The sequence below is a fragment of the Abrus precatorius genome, unplaced genomic scaffold (assembly GCF_003935025.1).
Source record: "Abrus precatorius isolate BTA unplaced genomic scaffold, Abrus_2018 Scaffold11, whole genome shotgun sequence".
NCBI lineage: Eukaryota > Viridiplantae > Streptophyta > Magnoliopsida > Fabales > Fabaceae > Abrus > Abrus precatorius.
The window spans coordinates 30025799-30041304 of NW_020874303.1; the positions used below are offsets into that span (position 1 = coordinate 30025799).

Below are 15506 nucleotides of genomic sequence, written 5' to 3' on the forward strand. Positions count from 1 at the left end.
CTCTTTCCCCAAAGGGGCCATAAAATGCGCTAATGCAGTTTCATACTTTTTATTTATCTTTTCCCTTCTTCTTTTTTTTATATCAAAATTAAGATAAGATTTTAATTACACAAGTCCTAAAATTAATAAGTCAAAATAATAATAATATTATAAACAATACATTAATATGTTATTTTAGTATATGGAAATCAAAATTATCATTAAAAAAGAGGAAGAATAAAAACCCTGGCAAATGCTCATGGCAGCCAACTCATCCACGAGAAGAGTGTGAGGCATTTTAATATATTATTCTAGTATAAAAATGTTATTTTGAATTCTGAAAATGATGAATTTTGAATATAGAAGTAGAACAAGAATTTAACTTTTCCATATATTTAAAACTGGGCCAGTACCTAGTCAAAGAACAAAACTAGCTGACAAGAGATGGCAAGTTTTTTACTGTGTCTTGCATGTCTATCGCGCATTGTGTGGATATTGAGACAGCTGAAGCCTGAACAAGTGACACGTAGATAAAATAGTCAAGTGCAAGGATTAGCTTAAAATAATGTTATGCATGCATTCAAGCGGTAATTAATACAGTAAGTCGATGTTAAGCAATGATAACAATATGTTTAAACTAAAGGCATTACCGAGAAACAAACAGCATTATCATTTACAATTCTTGTAAGAGAGAGATAATTTGCAGCAATCTATATAAGATGGCCCCTCCAAAATCGTGAACACGAAGAATGCATAAAATAATTATGACACAAGGGTGGAACTCATTGATGCTAAGCAAATTGAAATGGCTTCCCCACCATACTGTGTTGCTTTCTTCCTTCCTACTAAATAAAGCAACAAAATAAGTGCTTTTGCTTTATATATTTATTGTTATTATACTGTTTTTCAATATTATATATCAAAGATGTAAGACAGTTGGGCAGTACATGGAAATGGGACGCATCAATGGTTCTGCAAATGGGAAGAAACGGAAGAAAATGGAAAAGGTGAAGAAAAAAGCTCAAAGATTCTACTGACATTTTAACAAAGAAGAGGCAAAACACATTCATCAACTGCTTGAGAAAATAATCTAAACGTTGTACGTAAGATGGGGAAATAAAAACAAAAACTACGTGCCTTAATTAATTTAAAAGAATTTTAATTATAAAAATTGCCATTTAATTGAATTGATTAGTATCGTCCGAAAATATTATGAAGCATGAATATTATAGGCGAGAGGAAGGTGGCACCCACGAAGCACTGAGGAGTGAGGAATGACATTGACAAAGTACACATCAAAGCGGGTCGTGCAACATGGGTCGGGTGGGCCCCACACATTCCGTAGGTTCCTTTAGTTTTGGGTAAGATAAGGGTATTTATATTAGAATAATAATAATAACAATAATAACACAATTTTTAATATATTTTTTTATTATTCATTAAAATTTATTAAAAATTATAAAATTACATGACTCTTATTTTAATTTTTAATTAATTTTATTAAATAATAAAAAATATATTATTATATATTTTAAAATTTATTTTGTATTAAAAATTACAAAATTATTAAAAATTTAAATATTTTATATTATTTATTTTGGTGAACAGATATGAATATATGATCGATCCACATTTGGCTTGGGGGAACAACTTCTCTGTGGCACATGACTATCTGTCCAGGGCAAAATGGAAACGCCAGACTGCAGTTATTTTTTAAAAAGAAATTAAACTTTTTAATTAATATGTTTAACATATTAATTAATATTTATTATATATTATAGTTTTCATGATATTTTTGTTTTTAAAATTTTATAAACATAAAAAAGTCCTTTCCGTGGTGGTCTTGGAGGACAGATATATGTCACAATCATTCCTACCCATGTAAAACAAATCAATGGTGTCAAAATTGGGATGGACCACTGCTGCATGAAAACATAGTTGCATCTTCTTTTTCTTTTTGTTTTGGTTATTTATAAGCTATATACATAAATTTTATTTCAGAATAAATGTTTTAAGCTCAGGTTAAAACGAAAACACTAAATTTAGTAAGTTAAGTTAACACCCTATGAGAGGGGTTAAGATTTAATTGAAACAGCTGACAAACTGCTCAATATTTTTTATTTATTTATATATTTCTCGTGGGTCCCAGACTGAGAACATTCTTTTGTTCCGATGGTAGATAAATTGATTTTGGAGTAAACTTTATCATTTTTCAAAATGAAATAAATGCAAATAACTTTATATACAAATGCTTGTATTTATACATATTATGAAACTCTATCTTTGTAGTTAAGAGATGATTCTATTATCAAAATGTTGAAAAGCGGCAGCAACAAAACAAGATGAGTGGATTGTATTTGAGAATAGAATCAACTCTGTTAAGTGAATGTCTGTAATGGGCCTCCAATTCTGTTATTTGATAATTGGGCTTTTACTTATTAACAGTGGCATTGATTGGGTCTACACTCTACACTCTATCCCATTACATCACACCATTGGACAAAAGCTCTGAATCTGTCAGGTGTTCAAAACAGACTTGTTTTTGTAAATATTTGGAAAGTATTTTAATTGAATAAAGTTTTGTTTTTAATAAAAAAAATTGAAAAATTACAAGTGTTTAGTTTTAAAAAATAGTTTATTTACAAAGTAAAGTTTTTATATTAATTTGTCAATATTAAGTTACATTTAGTGGGGAATAAATGAGGATTTAAATTTATAACATATTAATTTTATATTGCATAAAATTGAATAAATAAAGTAAAAGTCAAAGTAGAAAAATAAATGAGTCCAGTAGGAAACTGGAAGGAACAGCGCAACGACCGTGCTTTCCCCAGGAAATGGCGTAGCATTCGTTTGTTGAGGTTATTCTATCTAAGTTTTGAAATAGAAACGGAGAGATTATCCAATCCAATATCCATTAACCCAGAGATCTAGCTTTTCTCTGCAAAACCAAAACAAAAAACCATTCTTCATCTCTAATCGTTTGATTCCATTGCCTTCAAATCTGTAAGTTTTTCGTTTTATATTTTTCAAAGATCTACAAATTCATTCTTCAATTCCCAATTGCTTTTGATCTGGCGAATCATGTCTCACAGAAACGATTCTAATTATTCTTCATTACCCGTTAGCTCATATCTAGAATTGCAGCCTCAAAATGATTCCCCAAAATCCTCACGAAGGATGTCTTTTGATGAAAAAGGGGGGTATTTGGGATCCAAGGTTGTGGACGACGATGATGATTTTGAAATCGACATCGATGATTATCCACTTGTTGTTGGGGGAACCAATCACGGTTCGGGGGTACCTGGGGCTGTGTTCAATTTGACCACCACGATAATTGGGGCAGGGATCATGGCTCTCCCTGCAACAATGAAAGTTCTTGGTGTGGTTTTGGGGATTATATTGATAATTCTTATGGGGGTTTTGTCTGAAATTAGTGTGGAATTGTTAGTGCGGTTTTCGGTTTTGTGTAAAGCATCCTCTTATGGGGAGGTTGTTCAACATGCTATGGGAAGGCCTGCAAGGATTTTGTCTGAAATTTGTATTATAGTCAACAATGCTGGTGTTTTGGTGGTTTACTTGATAATCATGGGGGATGTTATGTCTGGTTCAGTTCACCATTTGGGGGTTTTTGATCAGTTAATGGGGAATGGGGTGTGGGATCAGAGAAAGCTTGTGGTTTTGGTTGTCATGGTGGTTTTTCTGGCACCGCTTTGTTCCCTTGAAAAAATTGATTCTTTGAGCTTGACCTCAGCTGCATCAGTTGCTCTTGCTGTCTTGTTTGTTGTAGTTGCTTTTGCTGTTGCTTTCATCAAGCTTGTGGAAGGAAAGATTGATGCTCCTAGGATGGTTCCTGATTTTAGCTCGAAAACGGCCATCTTGGATTTGCTTGTTGTGATTCCTATAATGACCAATGCATATGTTTGCCATTTTAATGTGCAGCCAATATACAATGAACTTGGAAATCGGTCTCCTCAGAAGATGAACCGAGTTGGAAGGATCACCACCATGTTGTGCATCCTAGTTTATGCTTCAACGGCAACATCAGGTTACCTACTCTTTGGGAGAGACACGGAGTCTGATGTGCTGACTAATTTTGATAAGGATCTTGGAATTCGGTTTAGCTCGGCCATAAACTATATTGTCCGGGTTGGCTACATTCTTCATTTGATACTTGTTTTCCCTGTTATTCATTTCTCACTACGCCAAACAGTGGATGCATTGGTGTTTGAGAGATCACCTCCTCTATTAGAAAGTAGGAAGAGATCTCTAGGATTGACTCTCGTTCTGTTGGTACTCATATATATCGGATCTACTATGATTCCAAACATTTGGACAGCTTTTAAGTTCACTGGGGCAACAACGGCTGTTTCATTGGGTTTTATATTTCCGTCTCTTGTTGCATTGAGATTAAGTCATCAGGGTGATTTAAGCCGGGGAGAATGGGTTTTATCATGGCTGATGTTGGTATTGGCCATCACTGTTAGCATAGTTGGAGTAATTGGCAATGTCTATAGCATTCAGAGTAAGTCTTAATCACACGTTTTGCTTTCTTTTTCATAGGAACCAGGTGATAATTTTAAGTACAAGGCATAGGAGGGATTTGTTCATTAGCTCTGCTGCAATTTCATTCAAACAGCAGTAGATAAGTGGTCAGAGGATTCTTCTGCCATGTGCGATAAATATTTTTGCCTTGGCTAAGATATATAGGATATGAGATGCAGGTAAAGCTTCAGAAGGCCTTTAATTTTCAGAAATGATGATGAGTTGATTCAGTACGAGAGGATTTTTGTGGCTGATTAGTTAGTCACGGACACAGCTACTATACTGTTCTGTTGGTTCCGTATGTCAGTTTTCTTTTTGTTCATTGATTTTACAGAGGAATGGTGTTGTAAAACATTTTGTAACAAATTCATACAATTTCTTAACAGGTACATTTCTAATGTTTATTTTCATTTTCCAGCAGAAAATATCTGTTTTAGTAGTTTTGCTTCTACCAATTTTTCCTTTGAAAAGTGTGCTTTTAATACTTGAGTTACTCTTGCATATTACTTGAAACATTTAATTTTTATCACTAAGTTCCAACCTAAAGCACTTGTTGGCTTGTTATATAAATGTGTGGTTTTGTGAATCGAGTTTATATTTAATCAGGGAAATTATTCAAACCCATCTTCGCTGCAATATCAATTTTCACTGATCTGGCTTATCCGAGGAGATAAGCATCATCATGAGATTGAGATAAGCATCCCTTCCTTAAAATGCTCCTGGTAACGACCCACATGCGAAGAAAACCAAAAAACGTTTTAAAAGTTTTGCGATTAGACTTGTGGATAATACAGTGAAAGCTTGACCAGTCAAATAATGTCATTCATAATTCATGAGACTCACATACGCAAACGTATTATTTTGTGATAATAATAACACAAGTTGATCGTTATCTCTTGCTTTTTCCTTTAAATTGGGCTTGGGCATGAAAATAACGGGACCCTGAACATCCGATCCATCAAAGGTAGTTCAACCTAAGCCTAGAGAGGTCAAGTGTAGTCCAGGTTTCTTGAATAAACTGGAAATGCTGATGATTGGAGGTAAAAAGGAAAGTGTGGTTGCAACCTGAAGGAAAAATGATGTATGATTATTTATGGCACCTCCCTTGATTACAAGGAACTCTAAATTGAAGGTGAGAGGTTCGACTTCCTACATCCTATTTTCTAATATCCCACTTAAATCCTATCATAGAAAATTTTAAAAATTGATGTCCTACTTAGCCATTCAAAGACATTATCTAACCTCCAAACACAGCTGAGAGGACGGTAATAAAGGTATTATTTTGTAAGCTTTCTGATACACATGATACTCAAAGACATTATCTAACCATCAAGCACCGAACACAACTACTCTTGTCTATGCACAGGATCCTAATTCAATTTCCCACTTAAATCCTGTAATAATCCATAACTAGAACGGCAATGTTGAATGTTTTTTTATGACTAAAGTAATGTCACCTGAATATTTGAGAAGTGAGAACTAAAATGAGAATTAACTAAATCCTAATACAATATCCTCTCTTTAAACAAGGTAAGAAAAGAAAAGGTGATGCAATCCTGAAAAAAGCAGTTTTCCTTTTCTTTGATGGGTTGGATACAAAACAGCAATTAACTTGTATGCTTATATGCTTATTTTCCCCTCAATTAAATATTGTAATATTGGACAACAGTGTGACTACATATTAAGGACAACTTCATATTACTATTCGGGTATCGAGAATGCATCTACTTATCTCTTTTAAATGCAGTAACATGGGTTTATCTTTATCTCATTTAATGTTATGAAAGTTAGCACTGGTAATTAAAGATGAGTTCTCTCACACATATGACATGGTCCATATTTTAGAGTCATATGAGATGCCTTGTCAGAGATGAGGGACATATATAATATGGAATAATTCTAAATCTTGCTTTATACTCTGTTACTAAATGAAAAACAATAAAATAAATTTTATATTTCTATAATATAAAATATTTTATTTTTATTTAATATTTATTTTATAAAATATTAAGAACGTTAATAATAAGATATAATAAAATGATATGGCATTACTCATGGATCTCTTTGCGCATTACCAACTATTTTGTAGTTTTTAACTTGATGGAAATCCTTTTATGCGTCATTATCAGACTAATTATTCATCAAAAGTGGATATTCTCATTTACTTAAGCAGTTTGCACTGTGCTCAAATGATACCGTGCGCACAATAATGACTATTTTTTCATTAGAATATGGCTTTTCATAAAATTAAACTTTGTACGTAATGGTCTTGTCCTTTGGCACCATTAATTAAGTTGATCAACATAATTATATTTAATTTGGGTGGTCCTTTTAACCAAGCCAATGAAGCTAACCAATCCGCTGTTTCCATTAGCAGCAAATGCCCCCTAAGTAACATGGAGTGTTGTGAGATCTAAACATTGATTAATTTTATGCCGTTTAATTCATGCACTAGTTCTTATTTGCATCACAACTTCCAACTTTATTAACTTGTATGGTTGAACATTATAGCAATAGAAAAATATTAGCAGCATACTTTCTTGTTGGTTAAAATTTATTAAAAAAATATAAAAAGTTTGTAGATTAAGAATGAAAAAAATAAAATCTACATAATTTTTATAATTTTTAATAAACTTTCATCAATAAAATTTGCATTCTGATCAATAGTTTGACTGAGGAAAATGTTAAGTGCATTTGAGAGTATCATCATTTCACATTGAATTTTGCCATACTACCAAAAAGGGGTTATATCAAATTCACATGCGAATAGTACTATGATATTTTATTTGTGCTCGTGATTCGAGAAGCTGCATGGATCCAAATTCTAACATGATAGGAGCATGTTCGTGAAGGTAAAACTAAGACACGAACGCAACTATTGGGAGACAATGGTTAGTGTTTGAGTAATTTATTAAGCATAGGGACAAACTGTTACGATTTAGAGAAAAAGTAACTTGTCATGGACTCAACACAATTAGGATTACTTTTTGTTCTTACATTCAGCTGCACTTTTGTTTTGGAGAAAGAAGCATTCAATTTTGGAAGTAAATGAATTACCATATGATTTTGAAAAAGAAATAAAGGAAGAAGAAGAAATAATCTCAGATGACAATGATAAAATACAGTAATTTATGTTTTAAAATTTTTATTTTAAAATTAAACGTATAATAAAATAATAGTATAAAATTTTCAACGTTCTTGAAAAAGCAGACTCCAATACTGATATCAAGGAAAACTTTTCTAAATGATCAATACAAAAGCAATAAATTCTTAGTAGTTAGTGCTTCCTTAACCTACCGAAAGAATTGTTTTTGCCCACTTCATTAATTTAGTATTGCCACAAATGTTATCTTTTTCTCTCCTATACCTTTTCAATTAGCAATATTCAATTGGACCAAACAATCTTTAGGGTCAACTGTTAATGCTTTGAAATTGGAATGGTTCTCTCTCTACTCTTATTTCTCACTACCCCTATATAGGATTCAATCCGACTACTAAGTTGTGCAAAGCAAAATCGTGAAATTGAACAAGACTCAAAAGTGTTATCCACTACGGAAAGTGCAATAGAAAAGGCAAATGAAGGCCCCATGAATACTTGGGGTAGGGTTCAAACTTGAGATTAAGTAATGGGAGATCAATCACATTTAATTTATAAAATTAGTGGCAGAGGAATATAATGCCTTACTTTCAGTTTAACCGAACCCCAAACCTACGGAATGCCTGAATGGATTTTTTTCCAATTAGATCACTGTTATCTTCCCCTTGAGACAATTCTCCTTGGAGTTTCCAAAAACCAAGTTTGAAAACTCTAACTTTGCTACTTTCCTCTCAAATACATATGCCAAAAAGACGGATTATTGTCCTAACCTTGATTGACGGAATAAAATTTCCACAAAAAATTCTTTGGTTTCACTCCTTAAAATAGTATGGGTCACGACTTGGCCTAGTTTTGGCGGAAACAATGAACATGGGTTACATGTCCCACATGGCCATATACTGACACAATCTCAAGATTCAACGAAATAACCCTTGTTTTTCTTTTCCTGTTTTTTTTTTTGACAAAAAGCATAGCACCCTTTACAAAGTCTCTGTCACTCCTCAAACTTCAAACTTGCCCCTTTCTCTTCAGTTCCTCTTTACCATCCAACCATCCCTTCCATTCTATATATAGATTATCAATATTGAATTGAGGGTCATACCTAGTACACACCCACACTTCACATAATCCTTAAACTTAGTAGGCATGGACTGGTTCTCATGGCTTTCAAAAACTGGCCTTGAGCCATCCTTAGTGTATGAGTATGGCCTTACCTTGGCTCACAATGAGCTTGAAGAAGAAGACATGTTTTTCTTCAACCACGAGTTTCTCCAAAGCATGGGAATCTCCATAGCAAAGCACAGACTAGAAATTCTCAAGCTTGCAAGAAAGGAGAAGGGAAACAGCCCACGCTCGGTGACAAGGCTCATGGTGGCAATCAAGAGGACAAAGAGGAACCTAGCTAACTATGTAAGAACATTGATTCACCGTGAAGAATCATCAGCGCTTGTTGTGTTGCCATCATCAAGGCCTAGTGGTTTAGGGACAAGGTGGAAGAGTGCTTTGATGAAGAGGAGCAAAAAGTTGATGGTGGCTAAACAAGAGAGACTCTATCTCACAAATGGAAGTCCTGCAATAGTTCCTTCTCAGCCTGTGCTCGATGGTTTTTTTAGCCCTGTGGTGTACCATTTCCAAAAGGAGGAGAAGATGGATGGAGATGATGATGATGGGTATTGGTCTGCTGCTGTTGAAGAGATCAAGTGGGATACCATGTTCCAGGATCTAAAGCCAAACTGAAAGTTATCTTTTTTTTTCTTTGGGGGTTTACTCTATCCCTGATTTCCAATTAACTGCATAGAGGGGGTGTTTTTGGGTTCTTCCTCCGGAGAGATATGAACGTGTTTCTTCTTAAGGATACAGATGGGTAAGTTTAGCACCCTGTCTGTTCTGTTCCATAGTATTGAGCATGTCTTTTTTGCTTTTATAATTATATGTTCATGAATCATGTCCTTTAGATTTGGTAGGGGAAAATTTGTATCAGATTAGTGTCTTCAAGAGCAGAGAAATAGTGAGATAGATATTTAGTTTTTATGGCAAGAAGTATATAATTTGAAATTTGAAGAACAAATACTTGGGCTTGAGTGTGCCTGACTTGACTTCATGCATTTTACTATATCTAATGGTGACAATGATATTAACAAAGAGTATATTTGATACTATATTGGCATTCGTGTCTCTGAATTTTTTAGCCTTCTCTCAATTATCACATGATTATTTTAACCCTGAAACATGGAGAAGAAGGGGAGAAGAGATGGATCTCGTGACGTGAACATGTGATGTCTATAGTATATGCTTAAGGTCGACTTCAGAATCCGAGTTGATGGCACTTAACTAGTAGCCGATTTCTTTTTGTTTAGCAGTGTCGGAGATTGAACGGTGGGGAACTCAATTTTTATTCGACTTCATTACCAGTCTAGCATCCCTTCCATTTATTTAATAAAAAAAAGATTTAGCATAACTATTTTTTGTTTTAAATATTAATTTTTTTGGTAATTATATCATTTTATTCTATTTTATTTATTTATATCTATCTTTGAGGAATATGTATTCAATTAATCCCCAAGTTGAGGTAGAGGTTTCCAACTGCTTCAATAGATTTCTATACGTGTAATTTGAAAAGTTAAAGTTCAATTAGTTGAAGCATTGATCACTTCGAAGTGCAAACCGAGCTATATCTATCTATGGGTATGCGATCGAAGTTTTGAGGTTGATGAAATTATGCTGTACGCCATGTGATAAATTTTATTGCATCCCAATTTGTCTAGTACCTGAAAAACAAGAAATTTCTTGTAAGGTAAAAAGGGACTTGGGGAATGATGTAAAGCATCACCAAAACCTTACATGATCACATTGTGAGAATCACAAAAGAACAATTCCAATGGCAATCAAATTCAAGGACTGCTTAAGGCTCCGAAATTTTCATGAGTAAAACATGAAAGACAAATATGCTTAGGGTAGTTAATATGAGCTTATTGAAGAATGGCTCCAGAAAATTGATACATCTCTCAGTGAGTTGAAGCCATAGATAGACGAAATGAACCCTCAGCATACAGCATTTGATACACTGATCGTACTCTAAGTGTCAAAATTATACTAAAGATGGTAGCAAGTCCACAGACACCAGCCAAAACCAGAAAAGCGAGCCTGAAGCAATTTGCACCATAGCAAGTGGAGTTTCCTTGCTTTGCAGCTTCTATATCATATACATTGCCAGCAAGGAAAACAGAAAAAATAAGGGCACCAATTGGATTGCCTAGCATCACGAAGCCACTAATAACACCAAAATGTTTCAAACCAAAAAGCTCAGAGACAGTTGGAAACATTACTGAATATTGAACCCCATAGCAGATCCCAAGCAAAGCCGTTGCAACATAAAGAGTGCCATCAAGAGCAGAAGCATAAAGAAAAAATGCTAAGACCATAATTATTTGTGCACTTGCCATCCAAAATGTTCGAGGCAGTTTTACCAACCTGTCATGATGATAACCTCATATCATAAATATATGCTTAAACCAAGTACAAGATGATCACAACAACCACAAGACAAGACAATTCAAATTCTACTAAGAAGCTAACATCATAACATATTCGCTATTCTTGCACAATTAGAAAACTATTCTAATTAATGGGGATGCCATACAAGGTCAATACTAAGTCAGGAACTGATTTATAAATTAGTAATATTTTGTCTCGTTTAGGGTGTGTTGCGAAGAGTTGGTAAAAATAGCTTATAATTCTGGTAAGCTCTTTTCAATTTATTCCAAGAAGTATCTTCATATAGCTTATCGAAATAAACTCTTTAGTGTATACCAATAAATTTTATGGTCAAATTTTTTATGATATAGAACTCTTATGAAATAAAAACTAAATAAGTTCTTAATTAAGCTGTTCTCGTATGACTCTGTATTTAAATAGATTGAATACCTAACAAAGTGTTCAGAAACTGCACCAGCACCGAGACGCCCCATAAAATTGCAATAGCTGAAGACTGACAGCAATATGGTTGTATCTTGTACACCTAAAGCAACTGCAATTTGAGCCAAATTATTGAGAACTGTTACTCCTGAACCAACACCAAGGAAATAAGCAAACCAAAGAAGCCAGAAATCAGCCTTGATTAAAGCTTCTTGGAACTTGAAATCGTCTCCCCTTTTTGGTCTTCTTTTCTTCCTTATGGCTCCCTCCCCCTCTGCAATAAGTGTATCAACATCTGAAGCATCCTCACTTTCATGAAAACTTCCAAGATATGCAGCTGAGGAAGATGGTGTCAGCAATGGACTTGTCTGCATTGAAACATCATCACGATCTGAAGAACCAACCGGTGGAACGTTGTTCTTAGAATTGGCAGGAAATAGTGTCATCTTAGCAGGAATTGCAAGGGGAGTCATAAGAAGTATAATCATTATGGCAACTAAGATGTGGGAAACAGCATCATTTATAGAAACCAAGTCGTCGACAATTGCGATGATTACAAGATAGGAGGCAAGTAAAATGCTTGCAACTTGGGTAAAAACAAAATGAACATGCACTGAAGAGTCTTCCCCAGAAGGGGGAGTACAAGGGCGAATAAAGTACATCATAAGTAAACACACAACAGAAACTCCAAATGACAGGAACAAGATTAATTTAGAAGCAGATTCTTTGAGCAGCATGCTATATATTAACGTATAGACTTCAGCACTAATCCCAACATAACCTTTAAGAATGCCAGAGATGGTGCCTCTACTGAGTGGAAAGTTTCTCATGTTGGTAACAAGCACAGCTGTGCCAAACCATGCACTGCTATTGGAGGCAACACAAAGGGCAAGCCATAACTGTTAAGTCAGAGAGATATTAGAAAATGATGCAAAAGATGATGAAGAGATAATCGAAATGAGGAATGAGGATGGTAGCAGTACCATGACATAGGGGAATGGGGAAACAGTTTGGCTAACAACAAGCCAGATAAGGCCATAACCGAAGAAACAAAGGAAAGAACCAAGCAGAAGCAATGCCCAAGGGGGGAACTTGTTGGAAGCAATACCAGGAAGGAAACTACTGTTCTCACCAACATCATTGGCCACTCCCAGAATAGTAACCTGCTTCTGGTTCAGACCCAACACGGATTTGAGAGCAGAAGAGTAGAGGGGGAAGTTGTATGCATTGCCAGCTCCTATTTGGACCCAAACTGCAGCTGCAAGACCCACCCATGGAGGTCTGCTTCCAGCTTTCAGAACCATCTCTGCTTTGCTAAATGCAGCCAACTGTTTTGTTTGGGAGAAGTTTGGAATTGATGGTCCGAAATCTATTAAGGTTAAGGCCAAAACAAGAAACTCTTAACACTTATAAATTACATAGCAAATAGTGTGTGAGTTGCATTCCAGTTCTATCATCCTCCAGACAAATTCTCGTTTATTTGTCGGTGTTACCAAACGGTCAAAACCTAACTGCCCAGTGTATTTCAATTATTGTTATTATGGGTAATAAAGCTTTTTACTGCTACAAGAATGCTGGATGTCCGATACCTTGTAAGAGAGTTAGGGCACACAAGACATAAACTGCTCTTGATAGCTTGAAAAATGCAGAACCACACATGCTCTTAGTCGTAGTAAAATTGTGCACTGTATAGGATAGTAAATTATTTATTCTTTCATTTAAATAAATAATTATCTATCTTATATTAAATTTGACCTTCGAAATTTATTTTTGCACACCAAACATAACATAATCAATACGAGTTGGTGTGATAAAATAATGCATCCTGACCATTAGATCAGTGTGGCCTAATCATCTGTCGCAGTTGCCCTAGTTGCATGTATTTGTTTTCTTGTTATTATGCCCTATAATTTTAAATTATGATTTATTTATATTATCATTTTGCATTGATAATTTATGAATTTAATTATGCTAATAGTTGTATAAATTTTCAAATTTAGTAAACATCATGACAACATATTAGATATAAATATGCATGAAAGCATGCCTGAATAAAGCTATTAGTTTTTTTTTTTTTGTTTCAAAAAATACGATCAAACTAGCTAATTGATTTTAGAACGAAATGAAACGCACAAGTGTCTCTTTAGTTAGAGTTTGATAAAATAAAATATAATTATATTAATTTTAAATCATCAAATGTAATTAAGAAGTACCATTAAAATTAATTTTAATCACATATTTATGTTGAAAAGTATTTTTTTTTTTTACTAAAAAGTAAAAACATAAGAATTAATTTTTAAACTTTCAAGTAAATAAAGACTAAGTTACAAATATAAAACGTGGAAATAATAGAAAATTACTTTTTTCTATTAAAGAAAAATCTTATCTTATTAATTTAAAGATACACAAATAGAACCTAATATAATTTGAGGAATAATTTCTTTTTCTACTTTTCAGAAATAAAAATCAAATCCAAATCATGACAATGAAAAAGTAAATTTGTGAAGAAAAAAAAAGGCAAACGTTTAGACGGAAACCACAATTTTGCTAAGAATTGAATAATTCTTTGGCCTAAAAAGCTAGTCCAGTTATTCATTTGTTCTCTGCTATCAATTGCCACATTTGCAACTTGTCAATCACGCAAAACCCTAACTGTAACTATACAGATAGCAGTGTTGTATTAATTTTCCGCTGCGAAGAAAAAAGAAAAGAAAAAGGTCCTCAGTTCGTTTCCACTGTTCTAAGGAATCACACATAACACTGAAAGAACGAGGGAACCTAATATTCACGAGTCTTGAGCTTTGGACATGAGGGAGAGCCGACTCGGCCTCGGCTCAAAAGCTTCACGCCGGCGCAAGTGGTGCGACGACGGTCTAATCAGAGTAGTTAAAGTTCTCCTCACTAGTTCACCTTCCACTCCTCCGATTCGCACCACCGAGTTCTTCATCGCCGATCTTAGAAGGTTCAGTTTTCTACCTTTCGACGACGCAGTTTTCTGCCTTTGCCGCTCCGCCAGTTGTTTGTGGTACGCGCACCGAAACGACCCAGGGTGCATGGTCGGGGAACACGCGCACGTCCTCTTCTCACTCGATGTCGACGACACCGCATTGCTGTTCCTCTGCTTCTTCGATGTCACCGTCATCGACCGCCGCCCAGGAGACTTCGGCCTTTGCTCCACGGAGAACCTCACGGAGGAAGAGGGCGACGAACGATGGCCGTGCGGTCTAACGTGCGCCGCTGGTAAGGAGAAATACGCCTGGGAAGAGAAATTCGCCGCCGATGTGGATGCGAACGCCGAGGAATACGAACGCGGCGACGTTTGGCTTCTTGAAGAAGGAGAAGCCACCTCCATTGTTGAAGCAGTAGAGAGAGAGAGTGGTGTGTGTCTGTGTGTGAGAGTGGTTTGTTAGAGACGGTTGGCTACAGAAGCGTTGTTTCGGGAATCGGTTACAGAAACAGGGGGATGGTCGAGTGGGGTTTATATAGGAAGGGAATGAAGGGGTAAAACGGTAATTATGCCATCTGCCCCGTATATATCTTGTGCAAAAATATAATAATATAATTAAAATTTATGTTATCGTCCCGCTTCTGCTAAGCTAAAGCTTTGTTGACATGACGCTGAAATGCAGATTAAAAAAATGTACAGTTGGAGAATGTTATTTTCAAAACAGACTATGATCATTTAAATTTTTTAAATTACTTGTTTATTTGGAAAAATACGTTGGAAACAAGATTTTTGTTACAGGGAAACCTCAGGTCAGAGAAAAGAGAAGAATAAAAAAAATTATAAGAAAGAGTATCTATTGAAACTCGTATATATTATTTTTATGATTAATTTAATTAAAAAGGAAAATGCCATATACACATTTTTCTTTTTTTCTTGAACCAAACTTGTGCATGAAAGTAATGATAATTGAGTTTATTACAATAATTATCACAAATAATTTTGGAATTTACGAAATTTCTAAAT

The 15506-nt window shown here is 34.7% G+C and overlaps 4 protein-coding genes across 4 annotated transcripts; 2 read left to right on the top strand and 2 right to left on the bottom strand.

Annotated features, from left to right (window-relative positions):
• The first annotated feature begins 2764 nt into the window (after window positions 1-2764).
• LOC113856143 (amino acid transporter AVT6E) lies at window positions 2765-4926 on the top strand. The gene has a single exon (XM_027487829.1). The coding sequence runs from the start codon at window positions 3064-3066 to the stop codon at window positions 4513-4515; it is 1452 nt and encodes a 483-aa protein (XP_027343630.1). The 5' UTR covers window positions 2765-3063; the 3' UTR covers window positions 4516-4926.
• Window positions 4927-8767: 3841 nt separating this feature from the next.
• LOC113856494 lies at window positions 8768-9358 on the top strand. Its single transcript, XM_027488325.1, has one exon. The coding sequence runs from the start codon at window positions 8768-8770 to the stop codon at window positions 9356-9358; it is 591 nt and encodes a 196-aa protein (XP_027344126.1).
• Window positions 9359-10626: 1268 nt separating this feature from the next.
• Window positions 10627-12840, bottom strand: LOC113856038 (protein NUCLEAR FUSION DEFECTIVE 4). Its single transcript, XM_027487659.1, has 3 exons — window positions 12520-12840; window positions 11546-12435; window positions 10627-11092 (listed from the first exon to the last, which is right to left on the bottom strand). The coding sequence occupies exons 1-3, from the start codon at window positions 12838-12840 to the stop codon at window positions 10627-10629; spliced, it is 1677 nt and encodes a 558-aa protein (XP_027343460.1).
• Window positions 12841-14070: 1230 nt separating this feature from the next.
• Window positions 14071-14979, bottom strand: LOC113856488. Its single transcript, XM_027488319.1, has one exon. It carries the CDS (start codon window positions 14886-14888, stop codon window positions 14322-14324), a length of 567 nt encoding a protein of 188 aa, XP_027344120.1. The 5' UTR covers window positions 14889-14979; the 3' UTR covers window positions 14071-14321.
• Window positions 14980-15506: the final 527 nt, after the last annotated feature.